Raw genomic sequence first — 27415 nt, 5'->3', positions numbered from 1 at the left:
AAATCTTCGAGATCGCGCCTTATTCTATGCCACCCACCGTACGTCTGGAACATTGCGATGACAGCACCACGGGAAAAGTGAAGTGCAAGGTCCGTGGTAGTATGCATGATTTGAAAAGTTAGATACGATCATGAATTTAGATATGACGCTGTATCGACGGATAATGTATCTTCTGTCAATGACCAGGTTTCAAGGCCACGTCGACCATTTCGTTGACCACGACCATGTGATGATTTGCACACTTTAAAACAAATCCGCTACTTGACCTCGAACGCAATTGGTCGAAAATCCAAGATGGCCTTCACACGGATTAGGCACGCGATTGGTTCTTTGAGTTGGGTGCATAGATATGGGCGCGTTCCGAAACTAGTTGACAAGAACTGTGGAAGACAGAGACAGAGCTAGTCACAAATTCGGCTACACAACAGAGATAATAAATTACTGACAGCACCGAAGCTAATTTCGGAACGCACTCTATACAGAGTTTAGTGGAACATGAGTGGAACACACCTTCTCATCTTCCTACATCATGGCGTACTGTGCGCGTAGTTCGTCATTTGTCTGTAGACTACGATTGGCGTACTGCACGTTTCCAGAATCGGCGTTTCTCAGGCAACTGTCAAGTGTGTATCGCGCATTTATCATTTTATAGTAGTAAAAGTTAAAACTGGTGTGATATCGATATTTTGGGAATCAAAGATAGGATAAAGATTAGAAAACATGCCGAAGGAAGAGCAATTTGACGGAATGCTGCTGGCGATGGCTCAGCAACACGAGGGAGGCGTACAAGACGTAAGATTTGCGTTGTTTGTCACGATCACATAACCTCTAAGTCAGCCCGGTAATTCACTCTGGTTTCTCTGAAACGAGGATTTTCGTTGTTTACAGCTTTTGGATACGATATTCAGTTTCTTGGCTCGAAAGACTGATTTCTACACTGGAGGTGGTGAGGGCGCAGCAGAAAAGGTATTTTCTCTAATATTTATCGCACACGTTTGTATGGCATAGTTTTCGATTGACCCGGTTTCTCGCATCAACCCTACTGACTTACCTGTCTTAGTTTGCAGGTGACAAGCCAACATGTAATTTTTTTGTCACCTACTAAATTCCCAAATTCACACTATGCTGGATAACGATACTAAAGACAAGTATTAACTAACCTAACCTAATTTAACCTCACAAAAACTTGTATTTCACCATCTATCTGCACAAACGTTTCATCAATGCAAGGCTTATGATACTCAATAATAAGTCCATGACAAGTCGCTGTTGTTTGTTTGATTTTACAGCTGTGCTGTATTAATTGTGGCCCTAAATTATTGTCAACGCCTTTTAGTCACCAGGCCAGGTACAACGAATAAACTGAATTCATTGAGGCGTGATACAGACTTTGTTTTAGAGTATTGTTTCCCAATGTTTCCAAACTGTTTATCACCTCATTAGTGAGATTGTCATATTTGGATAAATATTATTCCTATCGATATGTTTATTATAAAGACATTTTCATCGATGCCATGGAATCAGATTATTGTATATGACAGGTCTGAATGAAAATGAGAACTGCACTGTTCAATAAATACTTTTAAGGATTTGAGTACTGTTGAATAATGGTTTCTTGACCTCGTTAGTTGTTGAGTAAATATTATTCTTGGATATGAAGGTCAGTAAAAAAAAAAAAAACAGTTTTTTTTGTCAACGTTTCAGCCCAGATGGGGGCCCTTCTCAGAACAATTATATTTAGGAACATCTGTCAGAATCAGAAATAAAGGCGACGATGCAGATTATACTGCACTCTGATACATAGCATTGTGCATAACTCACCTGGAATGTCAACATTTTGTTGCATTTCAATGTTCATTTGAATCTCAAACATGAAACTTGAACATTTGTCATGAAATTGAAATTGGTGAATTGAAATTTGGTTTTTGCTTAAATATCATCTTTTATAGTAGCGTACGAATGTTGTAATTAGAATTTTGTCCACGTTTAGTTTTATTTTCGCAAAGATGGAAACGTAAGCACCGAGAATTTTTCTGACATGTTCTATTTCTTGGCCTGTTATAGCTTGTGATGAGTAAATTTAAGAAACATGAGGCAACTGCAGTAAATAAAGTATCAGCTGAGAAGGCAGAGCGAGCTGAGCAAGAAAGGAGACGTAAGGAAAGAGCAGAGCGAAAGAAGAAAGAAGAGGAAGAACAGTTCAAAAGCGAGTCAAAGATTGTTGAATTGACAGACGAACAAGCAGTCGAGCTGCAAGCTGAGCTCGACAGCAAAGTAAGATCATGATAACTGACAAATGATTTTCGAAACTAGACCTCACCATGCAGTTATGAACAAAAATGTAAAATATAAATATCGTAACTTTTTTCAGAAAGTATCTACCGAGCCACCAGCTGTTGCCGGACCTAGCGGAGATATTGCACAAGTAAAGACTGAGGAAGTTGGTAGTGGTAAACCAGAGAAAGATGATGACGAGGAAGAAGATGAAAAGGAGAAGGGGAAATTGAAGCCTAACAGCGGTAATGGTGCTGACATGCCTAACTACAGGTGGACACAGACTCTTCAAGAAGTTGAGGTGAGTTTTTGAACAGTTTTTAACTTTCAAGTAAAGCTAAAATAAGGGAAATCTGTCCGTGTACCATTCTTTTTTTATAATTATCCTCCCCTGCATTTATGTACAAAAGTTGTACATTTTTAATGAAAAATTAATTTTTAATTTCAAACGGTCTCTCTTGCATTAAAAAAAAAAAATCGGAACACGGCAAAGAGGATAAACTATCCCCAAATGCTGTCTCCAAATTTGAAGCAAAACGCTTGAGCCAAAATATACGTGTTTGCCAAAAAAAAAATGTATCTATATTCTCGACATCAAAATGCAATTTCAACTTTCAAATTCGGCACAAACGTTCTCCTTCTAGTGGCTAAATCTTCAAAAGTAATTCAACGAATAAAGAGGTATAGGAAAGGCCATGAAACACCCTTTAAACTGATGTGATACATTCTTTTCTTATGATTGTTTTTCCGTAAATTTTAATGTCAGATTCTTTAACCTTGCCTCTTATTATCGGCTGCCAATTTTAAAAGTCTAAAAAATTATCTTTTTATTCCATTTTTAATTGTATATCGACACACAAATTTAAAAAAAAGACCCGCGATCTGATCTTTGTGAATAAAATCAATCTTGTCTTACAACGGAACATACCAAAGTTTGAAGTTCTTTTTTTAAATTACCGTTCTTCAAATACTCAAAATGTGGTTTCTTTTTAGCCGAACTCATTCGGAATCGTAATTTACTTTTCATATTGTCCATTTACTGCATGAACACTTTTTCCTCATCAGAAGAAATATTTCCATTTTCAATATGTAAAAAAAACCAGATAAAGTTTAAATTATATTTTTCAATATTTGTAGAATAGTAACTTAAAAATGAATCCTATACCTTGGTGTGCACCACCATGATGCAAGAGGATCGAATTTTTTCAAATAGATTTGATCGTACCTCCATTTTGAATATTGATTAGTTAATGTACAGCTAGTAAACGAATATAACCATATTTTTTTTAGAATTCTAAAGACACAGTCAACGGCAAAAAGTAAGGTCAAAGAATTCACCCAATGAAATTCATTTCCAGAGGTTATTTCATGCCCTTTTCGATATCTCTTGATTTTCTTCAACTATATTCATTACCTTTGAAGATGTATGTAGTAGAAGAGCGTGTGTGCAAAATTGTAAATTTGCAATTATATTCTGAAGTCGAGAATATGGATGCAACGTTTTTTTCTTCAAACACCTATCGCTTTTTTCCGATGAATATTTTACCAGCAAAGTATTCGGTTCGATACGGAATGTCTCATATACACCTTCTTAAAAAAATTCGTCATTTAAAATTTTTCAAGTAGGCTCGTGATAGTGTAGAAATTTTTACCTAGTTCTTGGCAAAATACAGTATGTAAATAAGACGAAGTAATAATTCATCTTTTATATTTTGTAATGAGTATACACGGAGAGAAAAATCTGAGAAAAATTACCCTGCTGTTACTAATCGTGATGTAAAAGACACCTAAGATTTTTCTCTCCGTGTACAGTATTTTATAAAGTACTACAAGAATTAGAAAAAAAAAGATGTTTCCATTTCAACAAGTATCTTTAACTCATTGTCTCTTTGTCATCGGTTCTCTACAATAACCACGTTATATGAATTACGTAATTGAAAAATTTCGCATTACGCAAAAAATACGAACATTATTTGCAGTATGATTTCGTAATTGCTGTATGTCTAACATTATTAGTCAATTTTTACTTCTGAAATTACAAATATTTGTCAAAGAGTATTCATTAGGCAGAAAAATTCCATACTTACCTTATAATATTGAAAAATCGGTATCGGGCGTGAAAAATTTATTTAGGTAATAATAAAATATACGTGTCCGCTTATTTTGGCCAAGGAAGAAGTTACTTCAGTTCTGGAATATAACCACCGATTTTATCTTCGATTGTTCTTAACATTCCATGGAAGTATTTTAATTTTTCGTACGATCAGAAATGACTTCATTTCGCGTGTTGCGCAATGTTTTTCGTTGTTTTGAAATTGTTTGATCGACTAGTAGTAAAATGTTGACTATTACTTACGTAAAAATACGACCTGCGCTCCGATGAGTGTCGAAATTTTTTCGTTATAATTGTCTGAGCATTCTTATTACGCATTTGATAAAAAAAATACGCATTATGTCACTTGTGAATGTAAAACGAGGCAAGGATTGTGACATTCGAATAGGAATCGATAATCGTTGGATTTATACGAGTGGCAAAGAGGGAGGGGATAAGAATAAAACACTTGGCGATAATAATTCGAGAGTTTCTTGTTCAATCGATGATTAATTAATACACAAGTAATATCACAGATACAAAGAATGATGATGCAACCATCCTTTATCAATTATCGATCAATGAAATTCCACGTTCTTTTTGTTTTGTATACTTTGTTTTTAAATTATCTCGCACGCTGCCTTCACACGTTGGTTCGAGACATCGCCTCCAAGTTTGATTTAGACTTTGTAAAAAGTTAGTAACAATTAAATTATTAACTCTAAATTACATATCTAATTAAAGAATCTTAATTAACGATGTAATCAAGCTGCATCTGGGTTCTATAATAATAATAATTATTGTTATTGTTGTTATTACTATTATTATTATTATTATTATTACTACTACTGCTACTGCTACTGCTACTGCTGCTACTACTACTACTATTGCTATTTTTTGTTTATTTTTCTTTTCAAATTTTCTCATCGTAGATATAATTTCATATACTCGAACGTCAGAGAAATCTACGGAATGTTCGACGATGCGAAAGTATACTAAATTTTACCTTTACATCAAAAGCTTTCTGAACGGGTAGGTTTATATGGTTTACATAAATGTTTGCTAAACTATCCTGGAACCGCTGTTATAACATATTACTTGTATGATTTTTTTTTTCTTTTTTTTCTCCTTTTTTATCGAAAGATAATAAATAATGTTGTTAATTTGATTGTATATCATATATTCAATATTCGTTTAAACAACAAGGGCTTGGCTTGCGTTTGATTTCTCAATTCTGCTATATTTTCTTTTGTCGGTTGGTTTCGGCGATTGCTTTTGTTTTTGTATTTTGTTTTTTTTTTTTTTTTTCTTACAAGTTTGTTTTTTCGTTTCGTTCTTTTTTTCTTCATTTATAAATTATTACGAATCTAAAAGGCCTTATCGAAGTACACGGCACACAGCGCGCTCATTACATAAATGTAATTACTAATTTCACGTACCACACATTTAACACAGTGCAATACAGCCTTAAATCTATCATATTATATAGATTGATAACATACTATACGTTATTGAACTAATATTCTACTATACATAATATTGAATTCATTGAAATCCGTACTTATTCGGATTCTTGTTTGTTTTCGATGTCGAGTAGCAAATTTTCAATTTATTATGTCGTTCGATTAATTTCGTATCAAATACCGTATCAATATATTATAATCTATTCTTCTTTTTCTTCTTATTCTTCTTATTCTAAGAATTCTCTTCTTCTTCTTTCGCTTCTGCTTCTGCTTCTGCTTCCTCGTCCTCTTCTTCTTCGGTGTTTATATTACGATGATGCTCTCGCGTTTAATTGTACTTGTCGCGAGCTCTCACTGTAACACAAGTAAAACAGGTTTTTTTTTTTTTTTATTAAAATGATTAGTTTTCTCTTTATTTCGTATACGAATTACACAATTCAACACTTGAAGCAATTTTTTATACACAATTAATAAATTGTTCAGAGTTCTGTTATTGTTAAGAAAACTGTGAAAAATTTTACTATTTATTTACGAATGAAGTCCGTTAACATTGAAATTTATACATATGGCTCAATTTTCGTATGCTATACCTACGTTACGAGAATCAATTTGGATATTAAAGATTTCTAGTACAAATGCTACTTTGTATGCTTGTCTCTGTTAAACGACACAGTTCCTAATTTTTGCGATCAAAGAAGATTGATTATCGGTTAAATCTTTTTTCGACATAGTTTTTCAAGAATATTCCAACCAAGTATCTTTCAAACGAAAAAGACAACGGAGGGTATAAAAATAAAAAGTAAGAAAAATACTAGTCCCGAGTAAACGGGATTAATAACAGTGATGAAAATAGCAATTGATTTACTTACTTTCCATATAAAGAACGCCGGCGAGTAATCCAACCATGAACAAAAAGCTCATGGTGCAAATGAGTACGGTCAATTGGTTTCTCGCGCACCATGACTTTTTGTAAACCTTTGTGGGCCTACCGAGACCGTTTACGACTGTAAAATGTGTGCTACTGGCTACGGATACTGTGTCGATAGGTTTTGGCGATGTCACAGTAGGCGGATAGAGCGCTGCTAGTGTCGCCAAATTAGCTGCTGTCAAAAGCAGAGTTCCCGACGCCGCGCTCTGTGAACAGAAGAGAAGAAATTTTTACAGTTTAATAGCTTTGTTCGAAATTAATTTCAGCGGTTGTTTGATTTTTTTTTTCCATCTACAGAATATTATTAGGAGACTAAAATGAGACCGAAGTTAGGTGACGTCGGTGTAACGAAAGGTTCGGCGGCTGTCTATCATTTGTTTGCAATTTTATAATCACTTGGAAATAGTCAAGTTACGTTTTACTTTATTGTGGTTCACCGTTTTTCAGACGTCCCTTTTATTTCGAAATAAAGATTTTTATAAAAATTGACTCATTGAAATTACGGACTCTGCGACTAATGCCGATTTGGTTTTGATAAACATCTGACATGATATTAACGCACAATTGCGGTAATAAGTGAATTAACATTCGGCAGGCTGTTGAACAGTAATTACTTTTTCTTCGAAATTGTTGTTACAAAAAAAAATATTTAATTCCAATTTCAAGCAATGAAAAATGCACTTTTGTCTTGGATTTAAAAATCTCTCGATATGATACCGAAATACCTTGTCGCGAAGAAATAATTATTGTTAACAAATTGTTTAGCTTTTTCTCTTCTTCTCTGGGCAAGACTAACGATAAGAGATTACATTGACTTTTAGAAAGTTTTCCACCGTGTTGCTAATTTTTTGCTGTAACGCTGAAAAATGAAATTGTTCAAAAATGAATATTTATGTAACCAACTTGACTGGGAGTGTATTTTCTCCTTTCTGAAAAAAAATGCGCTGAAGAAAAAATGGAAAAAAGCAGCTATGTGCTTCCGGTATTATAAGCATCGTGCAGGCAGCCAGCGACGTCTGCTAATATTACTTATGACCTCACTCACTCAGCTTTCGCTTTCTCAGTCTTTGATCCCGACGGATTTTACGCTTTGCATTCGCATTATTATATCTTAGACGCCTATCAGGGAAAGAAGTCGTTCGACGAATCGTTTCTCCGACTTATTTACGTCGAAAGGGGTGCAAAATCGCGTTTGTTTTATCAAATTATCATACTTGCAAGTTACGAAGATCTTTTTGAAAATATAAAAATAGAAAACAGTCGAATCGTTAACGAGGGACTGTATCGTCGGATATCCATGCTTAATTTCAAATTGATTCGAAATTGTTGACTTTTCTTTTAACATATTGGTGCGGTTAAATATTTAATTTAACACCATTGCACCGATATTGTTTATGATCAACAAATGGCAATACCGAAATGAATACTGAGAAAAAAAAGTAAAATTTTTTTCAATGACTTTGTGGAAAGTAGTTTACTGTGTGAAACGAGTCATCCTTGAGCGAAATCGAATGAATCTACAAAATTTTTGACAATTTTGAAATAACCCATCGATTTCCAAGCCTTCGTTTATACGTACCCACAATTCCAGTATTTGCTATATTTGTATAAACATACGAGCCAACCAATCTTCAATACGTTGATCCAAGATGAAAGAGAAGATATTTTCTTATTTACCGCTGGGATTGTTTTATCGTTACAAATTCCCCTCCTTTCTTTCTCGAATTGAAACGCCCGAAGTAGTCGATCAGCCTGACCTGTTTTATTCGCGAAAATCGGGTCCTCGGCCGCGATTTGCGAATCAATCATGCAGAGCCGCGCATTCGTCGATATTGAAAGTTGGTGGGACCAGTTTTGCCAATGGCGTTTATTCTCTCTAAATTTTATTTGTGTGAAACATTGCGAACTCACCAAAGCCTTCGGCAATATACACATATATATATATTTTTTTTTCCTCCTCTCGATAGTGTAAACCTGCATATTTTTACTCGTCCCTCGAATGCGATTCAACTTTTACTTTCACATACGCCGAATTATTCGCGGTGTGTGTTAATGTTTTATTTTTTTTTTTTCCACCCGTTTAACAAATAATATTTACGCATATTTAAATATAACGTACTTGCGTAAATATATCGTCGAGAAATCGTTTTGTAGTAATAAAAAAAAAAAAAAAAAAATATTTTCGAACAGGAAAAATTTCTAAAAACAATTGTCTAATGTGAATATTAAAAAGCGATTTGATATTTCCTGTAGGATCAAAATTAACGAATATTATCTTTCTCGTTACCGTCGTTTATAATTTTCGTCGTCTTCGTTCGACGCTTTGTTTCAGCCTCGCCTTGACCTTTTTCCATTTCACGCAACTGTCGCGTCGTAGCGGCATCGACTATCGATTACGTTGAGCATATGTTATCGGAATCGTTTTTCTCCCAGACGTATTATCGTTAATTTTACCGACGCGACGCCCCCGCAGGCGATTATGGATGTTTGGATCGATGTTTATGGCACATGTAGGGGACTCACGTGTGTGCTGGCCGTTGAGCCCTGCGACGAGGTGGAGCCTCTCGACGAGGAGTTCGACGTCGCGGTGTGAAGATGTCCCCAACTTCCGTTTTCACTTCCTCTCTCGCTACGACCGACTAAAGACGGTCTTGGGATGTGCCATGACGGGTTCACCGCGATTTCGCCAACCTGAAATACCGAAAACACGCACATTTCACTACAAGTGCAAAATCTTCGCTGCATCTTGTAATCGTTCTTTCTCTCAACTTTCTTCCAATGAATCAACATTTTGTTGTTTTTTTTTCATCAAATTTTGTCTTTCCCTTTCGATAGGCGCGAAGAGAAAAGGACGGTTTAATAAACATAAATAAGGTTCTTTCAGGATATATTGAACCTGTACGTGTGACGAAACTGAAAAAGTATTGATGAACAAAGGTTCGAAACGTATAACTAAATCTCATCGGTTATTAAATGTGTATTAAAAAAGATCTGTGATATAAAAAATAAATATGTTTAAATATTGAATTTTAATGTAAACACATTGTTATTGACAACGTTAGAGAAATCATGGATTGTTTTATTATTTGTTATTTTTTTTTTTTTTTTTTTATGAAATCTTTTTGTCTACAATAGTAAGTAGCTTATCTTATTCGCAATTACAAAGTCAAGTAGTGCAGATTGTTTGATCAAAAATGATAGAATTATTTTATTTCTCCAACGTAATGATTACTTTACGGTTGAAATTTAGCTCTTTTAATTATACGTATATAAGTAGATTAATCCAAGTGAAACTTTCTAAGCCATTGTTTCGTTAGGTTTTTTTTTCTTTTTTCTTTTTATTTTTCTACTTTTTTTTTTTACTCCGACGTACGTCCCGCACCTTGTTAAATAAACATTCATATTTTCGAGTACCGTGGATTTTTTCACAACGGCTCTTCTATTTGACACTCCAACTTCAAATGTTGAAATACGAAGAATTGTAACGAAAATCTAATCAAGATTTCATTCAGAGGCGGTTATTTTTTTCCCAAATGGAAATAATCATATCACACAATTAGTTGGGCACCGGAGCCTTGAGGCGATCCCTTCGGCGGCTAATTTGATATCGAGATCTGGTCAATAAAGTGACGTTAATCGTCTACCTGCTATACATACATAATATAATACATTCGAACTATACATTGTACTTCCGCAATCTCGTTCAAAGATTAGTTCGCACTATTTATACACGCCTGTAAGCTGATTTTTTGCTGTAGAATTTTTATGCTAATGAAACTGAGAGTCGAGCATTTTGTGGTGTTTCTAAAGAAAAAAAAACAAATTCTGTGCGAGTAGTTTAGGGAAATTGTTTTTCGACTGTGGAGAAAATATGGCGTATCGAGTGTTTTCGTTAGTCAGAAAATCAGAGTCATCCTGATTAAAATTTACACTGAGAGAAAACAGTTGTTGAACCAACTAAATGTGTAAACAACAGATCTTGAATTGACACAAATAAATGTTTATTTCGACACCTGTGACCACATGTTTAATTGATTGAATTACTTTTTTCTCACAGTGTACCTATTTCGATTTGAATTTCTTACGACCGGATACTGCAAGAACTAGAAGGAAAAACCAAAAAGTCATAAACTGCTGGAAAAAGATGCCCAAGGTTTTTTTCCATTGTCATTTGTCACGTACGAAATGCATACAAGTAGGATAATTTGTTAACTTGATAAACACAATAATCACACCTTCAACAATTGATTGGTATTTGATGCTCTTTTCAACGAGTGTAGATGTAAATTGGTTTCCAACACTCGAAACATGACTATGTCAGCTATAAATACTTTACTTCAATTCGGGTTTTCTTTTACTCATTATAATCGATGATTAAATATTCATTTATTTCTGCTTTTCATGGATACCGGGTAAAGACATGTAATATTGAATATAAGAAGGAGGATATATCGGGACGATCTCTTGAAACTTGAAAATCAACCGCGCATGCGCCAAATAATTCAAGCTCATTGGTCGGCGAAATCTTACCGCAGCGATATTATTGTCTGCGATGCAGGGGGGCCAACATGCACAAAATGTGTACGTTTGAATTTTCAAAGAGCATAAGCATTAAATTCCGACAGTTCATTGAAGAATCAGCTTTACGAGCCAATGACAAATTCTTCTCAAAACCTTTCCGAGTCGTCACCTCAGTTATTTGAGATTCTAACCTCGAAAATTCGTGACAATTACACCGCTGCCAGAAACAATTTGACAGCTGAAACTCGGGATGGCTAGCCTGCGGGAACTCGCGCATGCGCAGTTTATTTTCAAGTTTCAAGAGATTGTCCCGGATTGTAAAACGAAGACAGTTGTGCGAAAAATGTGGAGGAGTGTCAGGATAACCAGAACTTGGCAACATTATTCTCGGGTGTCTTGTGCTGTACCAACATGTTTCCATTAACCATTCGTCGCATTAAACTTTGCTCCGAAACCGTGAAAACAAGTTTCGTTGGCGTGCCCTCGGCTTGTTACTCAACCAATCTGAACGATATTCGGTACACGGTTTGCTGCTGCTGCTACTACGCGAATTCCTCGCTACGGTGTAACTCGTGTGTACAACGCGCATGTATGTAGACCGTATATGACGTATTATACACGCGTGAGAAAAGGAGAGACCAGTTGTGTTCTCGAACGTGAAGCAAATCGGAGGAAAAGGGTCGACCCGGCGAACTTGGCCTCGTAACTGTTTCTTTCTTTCCTTTTACACTATAACGAATTTCGCGAGTTTATGAAATCCATTACCGCGTACCTACTTGGGAACAAGAAATTACAGTGGCCAATCCCCTGGATATTACAGGTTACAGGTATACAACACACGTGTATGGTACCCATTATTTTTTAACCGTGCCACTGCAGACGAGTATTGAATCCAGTCTATCACGGTACGATTTCCTCCTATACACTTTGTTATGTAACACTTATGTACCTTGTGCAGAGTGCCGCATTTCACCCGCATATTGTGACACTTTGAACGAGGCAAGTGACCCACTATTGTATTAAGCTATTACTCATTTGTTGGAAGGTTAGCGAAATCGCATTATAGTAATCGTCGATACATTGTCGTTAGCGTAACAGGGTGCAGCTTGTAACGCCATCGTTCGATGACAACAACCAAGTTTCCTTCCAGTGTTGAACGGGAATCAGGCAATGTTGTTAATCAGGAATGGCGTTCAAAACTGGGCCCATAAATCTGATGACACATTGAGGAAAGTGTTAGGAACTTGAGTGCCGATCAGGAAAATTCTAGAAACTTTATTATTGAATTGTTAATTGGTCGTGTATCCTAACGATGCGTTCTGAGAAGTTTGGCACTCGTAATTTTACTTGGTCAGACAAATTCCGTGAATCTCGAAATTCTGGGTTATTTGTAAGTGTTTGGAATGATGGAAATCTATTTGGGAAATCCTGGAAATGTCATGCGGATCTTTCAAAGTTGACCCGTCCGGTTCTCCGCGTTCATTCGGGTATAACACGATACCGTAACACTGTACGAGGTAGAGAGGATGTTCGAAAGTTTTTTGGAGCAGTTTTATAGGTTTCTAGACTGCAAAAGGTAGGCCAACGATGAGAATGGAGGAGAGGTTAGGGTTCGCGGATTCGACCTCCCGTGGCGGTCGAGAGTGTCGATGATGTCGTGAAAAACGTGAAAGCGAACCTTACACGCATCCTTCGATCATTCGAATACCCGTAAAACCGTGCGAGTTGCACGTGGGCGAACATTCGGCAACCTCCTAATCATACGAATTGCTAGTGTGACCCCGAGGTCACGACAATTAAGCTGAAATCGTGTGTAGGTATGTCGCTGCTAAGGCTTTGTACCGCCGTCTAGGTACATTTTAATTTCAACGACTTTCGATTATATTGCCGCGTTTCTCTTTGAGATGATACCCTACCTCTTGCTCTTGTGCTACAGGCACCCATCCTAACAGTTTGAGACACCACATCTCCTCTTGAAAAATTTTTTCGTACAAAATGCGACGTTACAACCGTCTTGGTTCGCACGGTCTGCAACTGTTTAAGAAATGTTTTGTTTCAATCAAAACAATCGCTGATCCACGCTGTGAATTTGATACTGAAATCCAATTTCCGGGATGGAATCGTAACGTCGAATTTGTCGTTGGGTTATACAATTGTTATTGTTGCAAGCTTACAATGTCTTAGGTTTCCTTGCGAAACGATGATACTTGGGGGATCGATCGTCCGGGAAGTAAACCAATAAAAATTATACAATTCTGTATAAAATGTGCATTAGAATGTGCAGTGGTGTATCGATCGTTGTGTACCTGTATGCACATACGAAAGGGAAAGTAAATCGAGCCGAGCTAAGGAAGGAGTGGAATTTTAATGGAACGTTCGCAGGCGTCTCAAACTTCTAAGTCACGTAATTATATTTCGATCACTTCTCTCTCTCTCTCTCTCTATCTCTCTCTCTTTACACGTATCTATATGCCTACCGTTTTACCGTTATAAACATACGCAATATTGATATGCGGCGTTGTGCGGTATCATTTTTATTACTCCTTATGTATAGGAGTATTGCGCGTGTTGTGGCATTCGCTTTGTTTCGAAATTGCGAACATTATTCTTCTGGCTTAGAGATATTGTAAAAAATTTTCGTAAGAACTTACGTAGTCTCTCATTTTTTTTTTTTAACCATTTTTTCATTCAAATAATAAAATTAAGACAACGTTTCCTGGATTTTACAATACCATTCGATCTCTCGGTCGTCAGTCACAAGACATACTGATATAAAACCAAATTTTTTACACTTGTTTTTTTTTTTCTCAAAAAAAGAAACCGATAAATGCTCACTGCCTACAGTCATTCCTTGCCACTCGTTTGCAGGTGAGAAGGTATTTTCTAAACCATTAGAGTTAAAGAGGTCTAAAGTTCAACCAGTGCGCGATTTGAAATCTCCCGACAACTGCTTTTACCTTGACGGATGGTGTATATATGTATCCAACTATGGAGGTATATACATCTCACCTATCGTGTCTGAAAATGAAAAAATTTCCTCGAGGCACTCCGATCCTTTGATCCAAAAATTTTTCATTTCCAAAGTAATTTGTGATTTGTATCTTGAACGAAATTCCATTCCTACACTGAGAAAAATTTCATTTGTTAAAGTAACTAGAAAAATTCAGTAAAACAGGTGTCGTTAAAAAAAATTGTTTGAATATTGTTGGGATTACGAAAAACGAGGTAAACTTAACCATTTTGCGCTATTGTCGATCCTTTTTTGGTAATTGCAAAGCAAAATCAGTTCGTCCGGTTTACTCTACTTTTTTAGTTAAACAAGGCTTTAACATCAATTTATTGTTGCACAAGCATTAAATATTCGCAACAGTTGCAAGAAAATATAGTAACAGTGATCGTGATGAGAAAGAATAGTAACGGATACTAGACTTTCTGGTAACAGCTACAAAACTAATTTTCATTTTCTACCTAGAACTATATTTTTCGATTGTGGTAAAAAATGACAATAGTTAAAGATTAAGCGGTAAACTGGAACTAAAAATTTCTCTCAGTGTAGATATTTCAAAGGAGGAAAAAAAAATTTGCAGTGCAATTTTATCACTACAACAAAGAATAGTAGTAAGTACAATAAAAAAAAAAAACCGCGCAGTAAGTGTTATTCAAATTTATGCAGATCGCCTCGATACGTCGGTTTCGATTCTTTGAAAGAAATCATTAAACATTTTTAAGATAATGTAGATCTGTAGAGTTGAAACACCTCGATACTAGATAACATGGAATAATTGTCAGTGAGGGTCACAATTTGTAGACATGTTTCCATTGTTCATTCTTCGTAATCACCGAAACGGAAGGAAAGGACGTTCTCTATTGTTTCGTTATTAGCAAAGAAGGATGAAATAATTAGTGTACAGAGCCGGTATATTCTTCTATTAATAACTGATCAAGCTCAGCCGCGAGTCATAGTCCTGCGGACTGAGTTTGCCCTACTACTTGCACGTACGATAGATACGGATCTATTGATCTGTAATTCCTATTAGTACAATGGTGTCATTGACAAGAGCCAACGCAGCAAAGTGACAAGGTTAGCACCTGTCTTCTAGCGGCAAGTTGCACTTGCACGGATTAATGGGTGTATAGACAATAGAAACGTTTTAATATCGAACGGAAGTTTAACATTGCAATTTTGCATCCGCCTCTTTTCCTGATATTTATATAAGTTTTGTCAAAACGATGACCGTAGAAATATGTTAAAAATTATAAAATTCAAACGCGAACAATTAATTACTCGATTATTGGTGAAAGGCGATGACATTGTTTTGTGGAAAAATCAAATCGATTAACATCTGTGTTCGTGCAGTTAAAGTTATCAGAGTTTCAGAGTCTGGATCTTGAAACTGTGAGTATAAGGTACAAATTCACATATCGAAACTGATGACAATTTCTCCGTATTTTATTTCGGATATTCGGTCAAGCCTTTTCATCCGATCAATTCACTTTCCCTTCAATAATTTCTCTGGGATTACACTTCAGTCTATAGATAATTCCACACATTATTGTCCGTACGCATACGGAGTGAATTGCTAACGACAAAATTGTCCATCGTCTGCTAGAATTTAACGCGCATGCGCTGCAATCCGAGAGCAGTTGTTTGCCAGGGTGACCAACCGTCGTGAATGTAACCTTAAAAATTTTGCCAGTACTCAATGGCAGTTGTGTCCAACACCGACAGCTGTCAAAATTTTAGAGGTTGGTCCCCCTGTCAAACAACTGCTTTCGGATCGTAGCGCATGCGCGTTAAATCCTAGCGGACGACGGACAATTCTGTAGTCAGCAATTCACCCTGTATACCATCGATTATAATTACATTGCAGGAACATGCATTTTAAAAGACTTGGCTTGCTCGAGTTATGAATTTGAATCTAGAGTTCGATGGTTAGAAAATTCGTTCGGATATTGAGCAGTTTTCACGATTACGTAAAGATGATAAACAAACATCAATATGTATGCGGTTTCGTTTTCTCGCTTTACTAAATTTCTCCATACTCATGATCATAATATTTTCATCGTATCAGCGTCATTCGCCTCATCAATTCGATCTTGACCCAAGTCTATCTACATCGGTAATTTCGAGCATGCGGTAAAATTGCACGGCAGGATATAAGAGCTGCAGCAGCATTCACGGCGAGTTTTGCAGCGTATTTAATCCCGTCAACGGCTCGGCCAGTGAAAGCGTTTCGTTTTTTCTTTGGTTGTCGACAGAGGTAAGGCGTGTAAATCGGTGCGAAAAAGAGACTGCGAATCACCGAGGAAGGGATTACAAGACGGAGAGTGCATACGACTGTACCGATTCGCGAGATGCGTTTGCGAAAAGGAGAATTTCATCTCTTTCTCTCTCTCTCTCTCTCTCTCTCTCTCTCTTGGTAATACGTAGCAGAAGCTGTCGATGGCCGAGATGCAGTCGCGATTCGCGCAACGAGAAATAAGAATGGAATTTAAGGAGAGCTTATGTAACACGCTGAAAACCTGCAGACGCGAAGAGACTCGCGCGCCGAGTGTGTTGACACCACTCGTGCAAGGAGAGAGAGAGAGAGAGATTTCATTTACATATATTACTAGGTGTCACGGAGAGGCCTGATTCCTTATACTTCTGTTTAAATTATAAATATTCTTTTCGAAATTGAGGAAAAAATTTCAATTTTTCAACCTATTTATTTTCAGTTCACAATTTTTTTTTTTTTCTTTTTACCTCTCTTTGTTGAACACTTTCTTGTAACGCAGAGGAGACGATATATTATTGACACACGAAGGTAAAAGAAGAAATAAAAATTAATACGAAATCGATTATACCTATATTTATACCGATCGCCGATCGATTGCGATTAATTGTAATTAATTATCAAGTTGCGATTGAAAGATATAACGATGTGTATGTGTGCGTGTATAATTTGTATCGTATATAGGCGTATTGAAACGGCCTTCAAGAAAACATTGCGAGAGTATTTCAGCGGGTAGAGAAATTATTCTTCGTGCGTTGTATTCATGCTTACAGGTATAATGTTTATATTGGTACCCGCTGTTGTTGATTCATCGATAATTCGTTATTTTGAAAGGCGCCGGATCGATAATCGCGCTCGAAAGCGAGTGGAAATTTTTGTTCGGGTTATGTATTTTATATTTTACAAATTAATTATACAATCGAAAACTCCGAGATGGAATAACATCGTATGAATACGAATAAATGTTACAACTTTTTTTTTTTTTTTATACACCTATTTGCAGTTTCGACGTTGGTAACATAATTGTTTAATCATCGTAATTATGTTACTGATAACTTTTCCATCACAGCTATTTTATCAGAATGCTGATTCCTTTACGCAAAGTCTGGATTTATAGATTTCATAAAAAAATTATAACAAGTTTATGGGTTGTTTTTTCAAAATCAGTGGAGAATGGTGAAAGGTGTATTTAATTTTTGAATTTTTTCCGAGGGCCTTAAAAAAATTTCAAAGATTTGTAAAACAAGATGAAAACGGAGTTCGAACTTTCAAATAAATTTTCGAGTCTTGTTCACGTTTTTTGACAAATATACCGTTTTTGGTTTACGGTTAGTTACTCTGTGAACTTGACGAGTGTCTTGAAACGCAATAAATTGGCGGGTAAATTGGGTTGAAAATCTTGGACTTGTTGTTAGCTTTATAACAGTTGGGAGAAAGATGATAAAAACGTGGGAACTCGCTTCATGCTCTCTTGAGTGAGACTCACGTTTCTTTCGTTTATTATACGAAAACACTTGATGACTGCGCAGTGTATAAAAATGATTAATTGTTTGTTACGTTTTATCGCCAAACCGCTTTGATGCATTGCCTCGTCATGCGTGTTCAGTATTGATAAAAAAACAAAAACCATGCGGAACGAATAGAAATTTGACAAATTTTTTTTCACTCTCTTCTTCAGCGTGTATATACATGTATACTTTCAACTGAACAAACAGTCGCGAGTGTTGGATTCCACTTATTCAGCACGATCTCGAGAAAGACGGAAATTATGAAGTGTGTAAAAAAAAACTATTCAGAATAACTGAAATTTCTAATTGCCTGCCCTGTGAAAAAAAAAAAAAATAAATAAAATAACGATGCTATTTAAGCAAACAAATAGAATATTAATAAACGAAACTTTCGTTGACTGATTTCAGTTTCACTCGGTGTGTTAGAATCGGTAATTTTCTTCTTTTTCTATCGTTGGATGTGTCGAGTAAACGCAACATCACGCAACGATATTGATATAAATTCAGATCGACGGGAATAAGGAGTTCAAAAGTACGATGGTTTTTTTATTTATTTTTTTTATTTTTTTTTTTATTTTATTTATTCTCTTGAACAAAAACCAAGGGAATATGCGGTTTGCGGTTTCAATCGCCGCAGGTGCAGGTCAACGATCACCTCCGGACTTCCGGTCCAGTCTGCGTCCGGTATCGAGTGCGTTCGAGACATTGGCCGACCCTCGAGGACTGAAATTCTCAGCTCCTTAAATACCCCATGCCGGTATAATGACAATACGATCGTTATAGTAATTGGCAATTTTCATCGGTATGATAAACGTAGGCGTGGCAAACGGAGCTGCCTTCGACTGAAAACCTGGTCCAAGGACCTGCACCTTTAGTCTGGACAAGTTTAACATTTTTTTCTATCCGTTTATCGCTTTACAGACATCTCCTTTGTTTTGTATTACATACCTTTGTGTTTTTACCCGACCATTGTTTGTGAAAATTATGCTCATACGTAGGTTATTTGTTACTTTACCTAATTTCATAGTCAAATCGGTATCGTTCAATCATCGATGGTTAATGCCAGGGTATTAAAAAGGGGTCATGGAAAAACTGATAATATTAGTTTTCTATCGTTGGAATTGGGAATGATTTTTTCGGATGACAATTTCACTTTTTATCGTCGAGAAAACGAATTGGCTCAAACTGAATTTTTGTATACGTTACGTTTTTCAATTCGAATTGACTTTGAAACGATTATAGTGTTAATAAACCGGTCGATTAAGGTTTTAGTAACTTACTAGAACTGGGGAAATGACGGGGAAAACTGAGTTTTGGGTCTTGGAAAATTTGGAAAAGTTACGGAATTTTTTGCCCAAAAATTTGTGGTCACCCTGTTAGGGAGAAAAAAATTTCTCCTAGTTTTGAACCACGACTCCTCATTTTTACAGCCTGAAAAGATGTTGTCAGTAAATAGATTGTTATTTATAGCAATATTAAAAAAATTCCCCTTTTTTACGTAAATATATCGAATCCGATACACTTATCAAGGGACTTGAAACTATTTAGTGACGTTTCCAGGCTTGATCATCAAAGACTTGTGTGAATCGACTTTGAAAGAATGTTTTCGCTGTATGTAAGAAGAAAAAGAAGAATAAGAGGAAAAAAATAATACACGTCCAACTATTCTTTCGGAACCCAATACTCCGGTCAACCTCGAACGGTTATACACCTGTTCTCGATACCGGTTGTCACTTGATGTAACGCTACGTGGCGCGAAACGGATTTTGAACCCATGTCATACATTTTATCGCTTGTACGCGAGAAATATCATATTATATCACGGTGAAATTGTAGGATAGAATTATGCAAGAGGCTGTAGAGAGGACTGGGTTTTTTTTTTTTTTTTAGAAATTTTGATATTTAATTTTTCAGCATTTAGGATATATTGATGATTGATAATACGCATAAGAACGCTAGTTCTAAGCGTCACCGAGTCACGCCGATTTGCACTTTCGCAGAATTCCTGTAATGAAATTTCGATACAACTCTGCAGCGAAGATTTTTTGTCTCTCGTCAATTCGCACAATATTCAAGAAGTCGAATTTTTAGGCAGTCAGTGGTGACAGTTTTTGTATATACAATTCGGATTGGCGAGAGGGAAAAATTAAATTAGTTACACGCGATGTATTCACTGATAGATCGGGCGATGAACGATTGCAATGATTTCTCAAGTGGTTTCGATTGATTTCAAGTGACTTGGAGCGATTTACAAGCGATTTTTCAAGTGATTTCAAGCGATCTTAAACTGACTGCTTTACAAAGTGGTTTATAATTTCAACGAGTGAATATCCCCGTCGGTTACACGCGATTGGAGGAAAAACTTTTCGTCGCTTAATTAATTATTTATACGAATCGCAATCTGGTATGAAGTCATCTATCTCTTCGATAATTGATGCTTAAACTTTTTACAGCCGTTTATATGGTGTAATCGGTGAAGAAATTTGGTGAAAACTCACGGTGACTTTCCAGATTTTGATCTTACGATTTGTTTCGAAATTCTCTTTTAAACGTTCGTCGACAGTCGTTGACACCGAATCGCAAATAAACCAGTTCTGATCATTGATCTTGATCAGCAATTCTCTTCTCTTCTTCTTCTTCTTTTTCTTCTTCTTTTTTTTCATGTCCTTTTTTTTTTTTTTTTATCTGCAACTGATCTTTTCTCGAGATAATCGAATCGCATAATGAGAAGTGCGACTGATGCCGTAAGTTAGTCTTATATCGAAGACGCGCACGACACCAAAATACGTTGACGAACCCTGCGCAAAGGAGTTGACGTGATGATGATGATGATGATGATGATGATGATGATGACGATGATGATGCGGCGATAGATTGACCCAACTTTCGATAGGAAATTTGAAAGTTATCCACATGCGCGCCACTTGACACTAATTGTGTTACGTGTACGTACACGCGTGTATACACATATGTGTGAATATTCACTTCGGCGAAGGCATTGCCAAAGATTTGCGCTATATTACAGGTACGGCGTAAAAAAGTATAATACCGTTCATAGCGTCTGTCAATAGTAATGTTGACATTTCGTGTATATATTTACGCCCGCAATTTACCAACCATGCCGATGTGTTAAAAATTCGATTTTCACCGTATCACATTGCCCGACAGTCCCTGATTTGCTAACAACTTGACGGCGCGAGCCATTTACGTCAACCTCTTTGCCGCACGCACGCTGCTATTCTTTAATTGTAATTCTCCATATTACAGGAGATTGGTTTTCTCGTTGTGAGATGATCAGGTTTTGCAACTCCAGCAATACTATTTGATGTAAATTATTACTATAAATACGTACTACGTTTTGCTTACAATTTCTCATACATATATATATATATATATACACACACTTATAAGATAACGTGTGTATATACGTATACGTAATGTTTCTTACGTAAAACTTTGATCACGCTGCTGTTGACTTCAACGGTATGCAATGTCAGTTTAGTTTTATCGTTTCCATAAAATTGCCTGATGGGTGTATAGCATCACATGCTTTTTTTCATTTCTTTTTTTTTTTTAATTTCAATGCGTACTCCTATGCAAACGCAATATTATAGCTTTTACGGAGATCTTTTACAATCATAATATACAGGTGTATTACCTGTTTTCTATTTTTGTAAACATAAATTTTTCTCTCGATTCAGGAACAATGCATGATTCATCTTCGCGTAAGTGTAATAGATGCCCAAACACAGTGTAACGTAATATTTGAACGACGTCTAAAACGCAATTTATTATCGTCAACATTACCCATGATCCAAATCTGACCCGTAACCCTTTTTTGGCAAATATCTCGAGGCTATTTTTTTATTTATTTTTTTTTTTACGGAGACTTGAAATTGGCAAAGCTGTTTTTCACTGGTTAAAGAACTGGATTAGGAAAAAGCCTATATTCTTTGCTAGTTTTTTTTCTTTTTTTTGCGAAATGCTCGTGCGTTGAGAAAATTATCACATTCTCAAGATGCGAATATTCTTTGAAAAATAGAAAAATGTAAAGTAATCGAGTTATAAACAAGAGCTTAGATGGCTGTTCTTCGTTGTTTTAAATCGCTTTAAAATTCTTGTGACCTAATTATGGATTCTATTCATCTCACTTTACGGCGATTGTCACAGGACCAGATTTTTTTTCAATTATCGAATTCAATATCGCTACTTATTGATTATCATCGATATCGGCTGCAATGCTGTAGAGTTGAATAATCATCGATGTCAACTTGATAGGAAAATAATTTCATTGACTTTGTAGAAAACAGATCTTTTCTTAACAAAATGATCCTCCTTGAATGAAATCGTTACGAATCGACTCAATTTTTAACCATTTTGAAGTGATTCGAAACGAAGCATCGATATCTGAAAGCTCTCGTTCATAATTCCGGTAGGTGTTTCCGTTTTGTAACTTTCAACAAGTATTCGAAGCTTGTTAATGTACGACTATTTCCCATCAAGGTTGATAAAAAATATTGACTTACGGTCAACCAATCTCTTTATTAGACTCGCGCATCTAAGGTTGGCAAATATTGAAAGAAATTCTTTAGAAATTAACTCTAATCCGACGCTGGGAAAGAAAAAAAGGCAAAATATTGCCTAATCAGCATTGATGGTGGCGTGCAAGAGATGCTTTGAAATTATTACATACCGTAACGTATAAATGTATATTAATGAAGCCTCAAGTTGTCCGCATGTGAATATATATGTATTTTGACGTTGTAAATTAACGATATTTTTGCCGGCCTTGTGACGTCAGACTTAAGGTCGTTCGTAGTTTTTCGACAGATTTATGTCTCTGCCTCACGCTGACGGAATTTCTTGCCCTTGCTACCGCTATGTCTATATATGTACACGTTCAATTCCATTAACTGGCAATAATATTGTTTTGTAAAAAATTCCACCCAGCTTGATAAAATGTTGGTGGAATCCCCCCCCCCCCCCCAATCTCCTAAGGCTGCTCACACAGTTTCAGAATTCGATTATTTAACCGTGACTTTGAGTTTAAGGCTCTAGCCTACGCTGCGTAGCTGTTATGCAATTACCTGATACATCACTCAATATTATATCTGTAATGTAAACGCGTTTCTTTCTTACATGCGTTGATCGGTACTTTACACCTCGTGGTTGAAAGATATAGCTTACGGTTATTTATATCTGTTACTTATTTATTAAATCCATCATTCCGTGCAGCATACGTATATTTCAGAACAGAATGAAGAAGAACAAGAGACGTAATAACCTGTAACCAAGAAATTTTACTCGTGACGAAGGACGCTGCGTATTTATGTTTCTCCTCGCTGACGATTGTAACCCTTCGTCTATATAGCCAGTTAATTTTCACTAAGCTATTTACTGAGACGCAATCATCTGCAAAGACATGGTAGAGATTTGCAATGGTGGTAAAATCATGAAAATGAAGTTGGTAACGTTATTCTAACGATTCACGGTTTGGGAAAAAATATTTATTTCGCAATTTTAGGAATTTCGTACGACGCGGTAAATTATAACGAAGAAGAATATATTCATGTTTTGAAAACTTGACTACTTCAGTCGCTGTAAAACTGCGAAACAGCGACCCCCCCCCTCCCCACGATTCGTTTCGTTACGTTAACGTTTACTAACTTCAGCCTCTTGCAAAACTCGTATTTTGACGAGTGCTAAACAAGTTTTGTATTTCGTCGCGTCAAACCGATGCTTTTTCAATTTCATTTTATAGATCAGAGTTTCAACGATCTAGACCTTGATCGTGTTTGGACTTCGCTTAAATCAACGTCAATTACTTTGGTTGTAGTACATGAAATAGTGGGGTAGGTCTTAAAAATCTCGTTTCATGAAAAAAAAAGCGCGACGTGAAACTGGTAGGCGAGGGCTGGACGAGGTGAACGAGATCAATCCAAGAACGCTGTACGTTCAATTTAAACTGGTATATTGTTTCATTCCATTTTATTTTCCTTTAACGTCTATAATACTCTTTGAAATTTCAATACCGGATTATTCAGATCCTTGCTACAAGACGGTGGGATAAATACGCGCATTTATACATATACATATATAGAAATAATACACGCGTGTATTATTTCTCTTTTTTTTTCTACAAACGGTATATTGTTTTATTACGAAAAATGCCGCGTTTTTATACACGTGCTTATCCTTGATCGTTAGGCCCCCCCGTCCCCTCCCATCGATCTGCTTTATCGTACTATTCTCATACACCTTGATCGTGTATTTATAGATACAAATCATCGCATACCTAACCGATGAACGATTAACGTCCGATCAATGTTCGAAAACGTCGTCGCGCGAAGAAAGATGTAATGTAATACAGACGTGTCGCATGTGAGTAAAGGAAAGAAGAAAGTCTTCTCAGCGCAGCCATATGTATAAACTGGACTTTAGATACGATGGATAATTTATGGTGTGTTGCAGAATTTTTTTTGACTGCAGATTCTTATCGTACGAGTAGTTTCGTCACGTGGAATATATACCTACAGTTTAGTGTTACGCTTGTAGAAGATCAAAGTGTTACTACAAAAAACTATAAGTAAAAAAAAGAAACTAACAACTAACAAAATTTATTTCAAGGATTCGAAAAAATTGTTTCGTTATAAAACTATGCGTAATGTACCGACAACTTTCACAAAACATCATCAACCGTCATTCGTCTAAGAACTAGCATACGTATCACGATTTTTCCTAACGGAAATGCAATGGAATGCACCGGGAAAACTGACAGTGAGAATAGTCAGGGAATTTTATTTGAGCAAAACGATTGACCGTAGAGAGAAATGTAATTTTTTTATGAATTCATTTTCAAAAGTTCAGCTATCCTTTGTAAATTCAGTTTAGCTAACTTTCGGAAATGGTATTTTTCGATGTCTAATTATTTGTGCGAAACGAAGCAGTACCGTGTCTTTTTTAAGTCCAAATTTTTATATTCAAGGCGCACAACTTCCGGAGCTTTTGGAGACAAAAAAGCAACCCAACGTTACCTATTTTTCGACGGGAAAAGTGAGGGAATTTTATTTGAGCAAAATTTTCGCCACTCCGATAACCCTGTTAACCGGACAAAGAAGTTTCATTTATCCATCCTCTCACGTCGTGGTAAAGTTTCGCCGATATTTTTTTTTTATTACCCTACAAATTTGTCCGTTCCGTTACACTCGCGTAGCCCATCTTTGATTCCTAGCCAAGTCCATCTTTGGATAAAATTTCAAGTAAACCGACCAGACGAGTCTTCCTCTCGTTCCCTCGAGCCCTCGGGGCAGATATACCGCGGGTCTAAAACACCGTTGACGGTTGTCCGCTGGACATACCGGGATGCAGAGAATTAACCAACCGTTGGCAGTTGGCAAGCAGCTATCCGCGTTGCTCAATCGAGGCACGTTAAAGCGGCGCTGGTTGAGAGAAGTTGTTTATCTTAGAGAACACCGGCGCCAAGAAGAATGTCTTCTTTTTTATTTTATTTTTTTTATTGTTTTTTTATTTTATTTTTTTTAACTCTAATAACATTCCAAACTATTTGGCTGCAGTGGGCAACCACATCGCCCTTTCCCTTCGTCACCGGTTACCTTTTGCTCGCTGGCTTGGCCCACTCCGAATACCAGAAGACCTTCTCTAGGCCGTTTGGAAGCGTCAATGCATCATGCGGGGCGCAGCCGGTTTGTTCATTATGGATGCGTGACACCGTCTTGGTATCATCCGTTCATGCTTCGTACATTTGCTCACGTTTGATAAGCAGGTGGCTCCAACCAAGATCGAGTAATCCAATATTTTGCACGTGTTAACACTCGCGTGGATCATCTTGTTGAAGGATCTGGCTCGGGGGTATCGCAAAATGAGTGGAACTCCAACGACTAGTCTTACGTCGCAAAGACACGGCTAGCTGTAGTCGAAGATGAGTTTTTCATTGTTGCAGGGTACGTGCAACCACCTTAACCACCACTCTTTGGTGCCTTGTCTATTGATCCATCAATCGATCCAGTTGTTTGATCGGATATGATGATTGTGAAAATTTGACTCAAAGTTCAGTTTAACATTCGCAATGGTTATCAGACGCAATTTAAACGCTTTGCGTGCCTGGTCAAAGATGACACGCTGTAGGTCAGAAAATTTGTTATTTCACGAAGGTGACTTCGGTCTGGAGGAATAGAATTTTCGAAAACGATGAAAACACTAGACAGGAAATGAACGTAGGCGTATAATCGAGTCGACGCGGATGTAAGATTTCGTTCCGGTATTGCGCAAGTCTACAAAGTTGAAACACATATTTTATACGTATTAAAAATTTACAACTACCAGTCCCGGTGTGTAATACGCACTCCATTGAGTGTAATAACTTGCGACTTGCGATTTCGCACGGCCCAACTATTTACCTCTGGTTATTGGAGCGGTTATCTAACTTTTAAACTGGACAGTTTAGCTTCGGGTCGGTCAGTGAAAACCTGAAAACGTTTGCGGCCTGCCGTGGGCTAGAGAGTTGATCTAGATTTTAGCTTCATCGGCTCGGTTAAAGGTATACATCAACCTCCATTGGGCATTATACGAGTGTGTATGTCCAGCGTTGCGTTGATCGCCACTGCTTTTGCTGTTGCTGCTGCTGCCAATACGCTGCCGGGTAGGACGTGGCCTCTGGAATTACGCAACCGTTATTATTTGGCGATTTTTTTTTCCGTCTCTTTCTCTTTCTCTGTATCTTATTCCGTCATTGTTTTGCTGTTTCGTTCTCGTCGCGGGTTTTTAGGTTTTCAATCAATTTATATTCTTTTAATAATCTTTTCAACTGGCACAGTTGTTGTAAAAAATGTTGCAGATACGATAATTAAAAAAAAAAAAAAAAACAAAAATAATAATAAAGTAGAGTACAATTTTTTATACTCCGAATTTCTATGAAACTTTCAAACTTGCAACGTCACTATGTATGGGACATTCAACGTCAACTCAACCAAAGTTGGACCCTAACCATTTTTGATTTTGTTGAAAATTTTTTGTCCAATTGTCCCAACTCCAAAAGAGTACCCTGAATTTTTTCAGATTTTTCTTTTATAGTAAATCTGTTTTACTTATGATTTTTGAAATCAACGTGTCTTTGAGCGTAATTGAAATCTGAAAATAAATTTCAAAAATCTTTTGTCAGATATCGAAGTTTCTTATCTTACACTCAGAGTGGGCCGCCATTAGCCTCTAATATTTTTTGAGGTTGTTGAAATAAAAATATAAGTAATAAAATAAAACCAGCAGGGTCAGTCTTTTGTGGGTTGCCACTTAAACATTTTTATACATGACCCAGGACTTTTGTGAGTTTTTTCAGA

The 27415-nt window shown here is 36.5% G+C and overlaps 2 protein-coding genes across 3 annotated transcripts in view; one reads left to right on the top strand and one right to left on the bottom strand.

Annotated features, from left to right (window-relative positions):
• The first annotated feature begins 528 nt into the window (after positions 1-528).
• The window catches only part of LOC107227530 (nuclear migration protein nudC), a 142313-nt gene continuing 115426 nt past the window's right edge, over positions 529-27415 (top strand). The window contains exons 1-4 of the mRNA XM_046731972.1: positions 529-792; positions 889-966; positions 2065-2274; positions 2372-2575. Coding sequence (XP_046587928.1) covers positions 721-792; positions 889-966; positions 2065-2274; positions 2372-2575 — 564 coding nt within the window. The 5' untranslated portion in view covers positions 529-720. The remainder of the gene's footprint in view (positions 793-888; positions 967-2064; positions 2275-2371; positions 2576-27415) is intronic.
• The window catches only part of LOC107227537, a 103543-nt gene continuing 81556 nt past the window's right edge, over positions 5429-27415 (bottom strand). For both annotated transcript variants that reach the window (XM_046732012.1, XM_015668715.2), the window contains 3 exons: positions 9281-9448; positions 6699-6963; positions 5429-6183 (listed from right to left, as the gene is read on the bottom strand). In XM_046732012.1, coding sequence (XP_046587968.1) covers positions 6158-6183; positions 6699-6963; positions 9281-9448 — 459 coding nt within the window. In that variant the 3' untranslated portion in view covers positions 5429-6157. The remainder of the gene's footprint in view (positions 6184-6698; positions 6964-9280; positions 9449-27415) is intronic.

This window comes from Neodiprion lecontei, chromosome 1 (assembly GCF_021901455.1).
Source record: "Neodiprion lecontei isolate iyNeoLeco1 chromosome 1, iyNeoLeco1.1, whole genome shotgun sequence".
In the NCBI taxonomy this organism is placed as follows: Eukaryota; Metazoa; Arthropoda; class Insecta; order Hymenoptera; family Diprionidae; genus Neodiprion; species Neodiprion lecontei.
The sequence above is the reverse complement of the archived record's forward strand: the minus strand, read 5'-3'. Positions and strand labels throughout refer to the sequence as shown.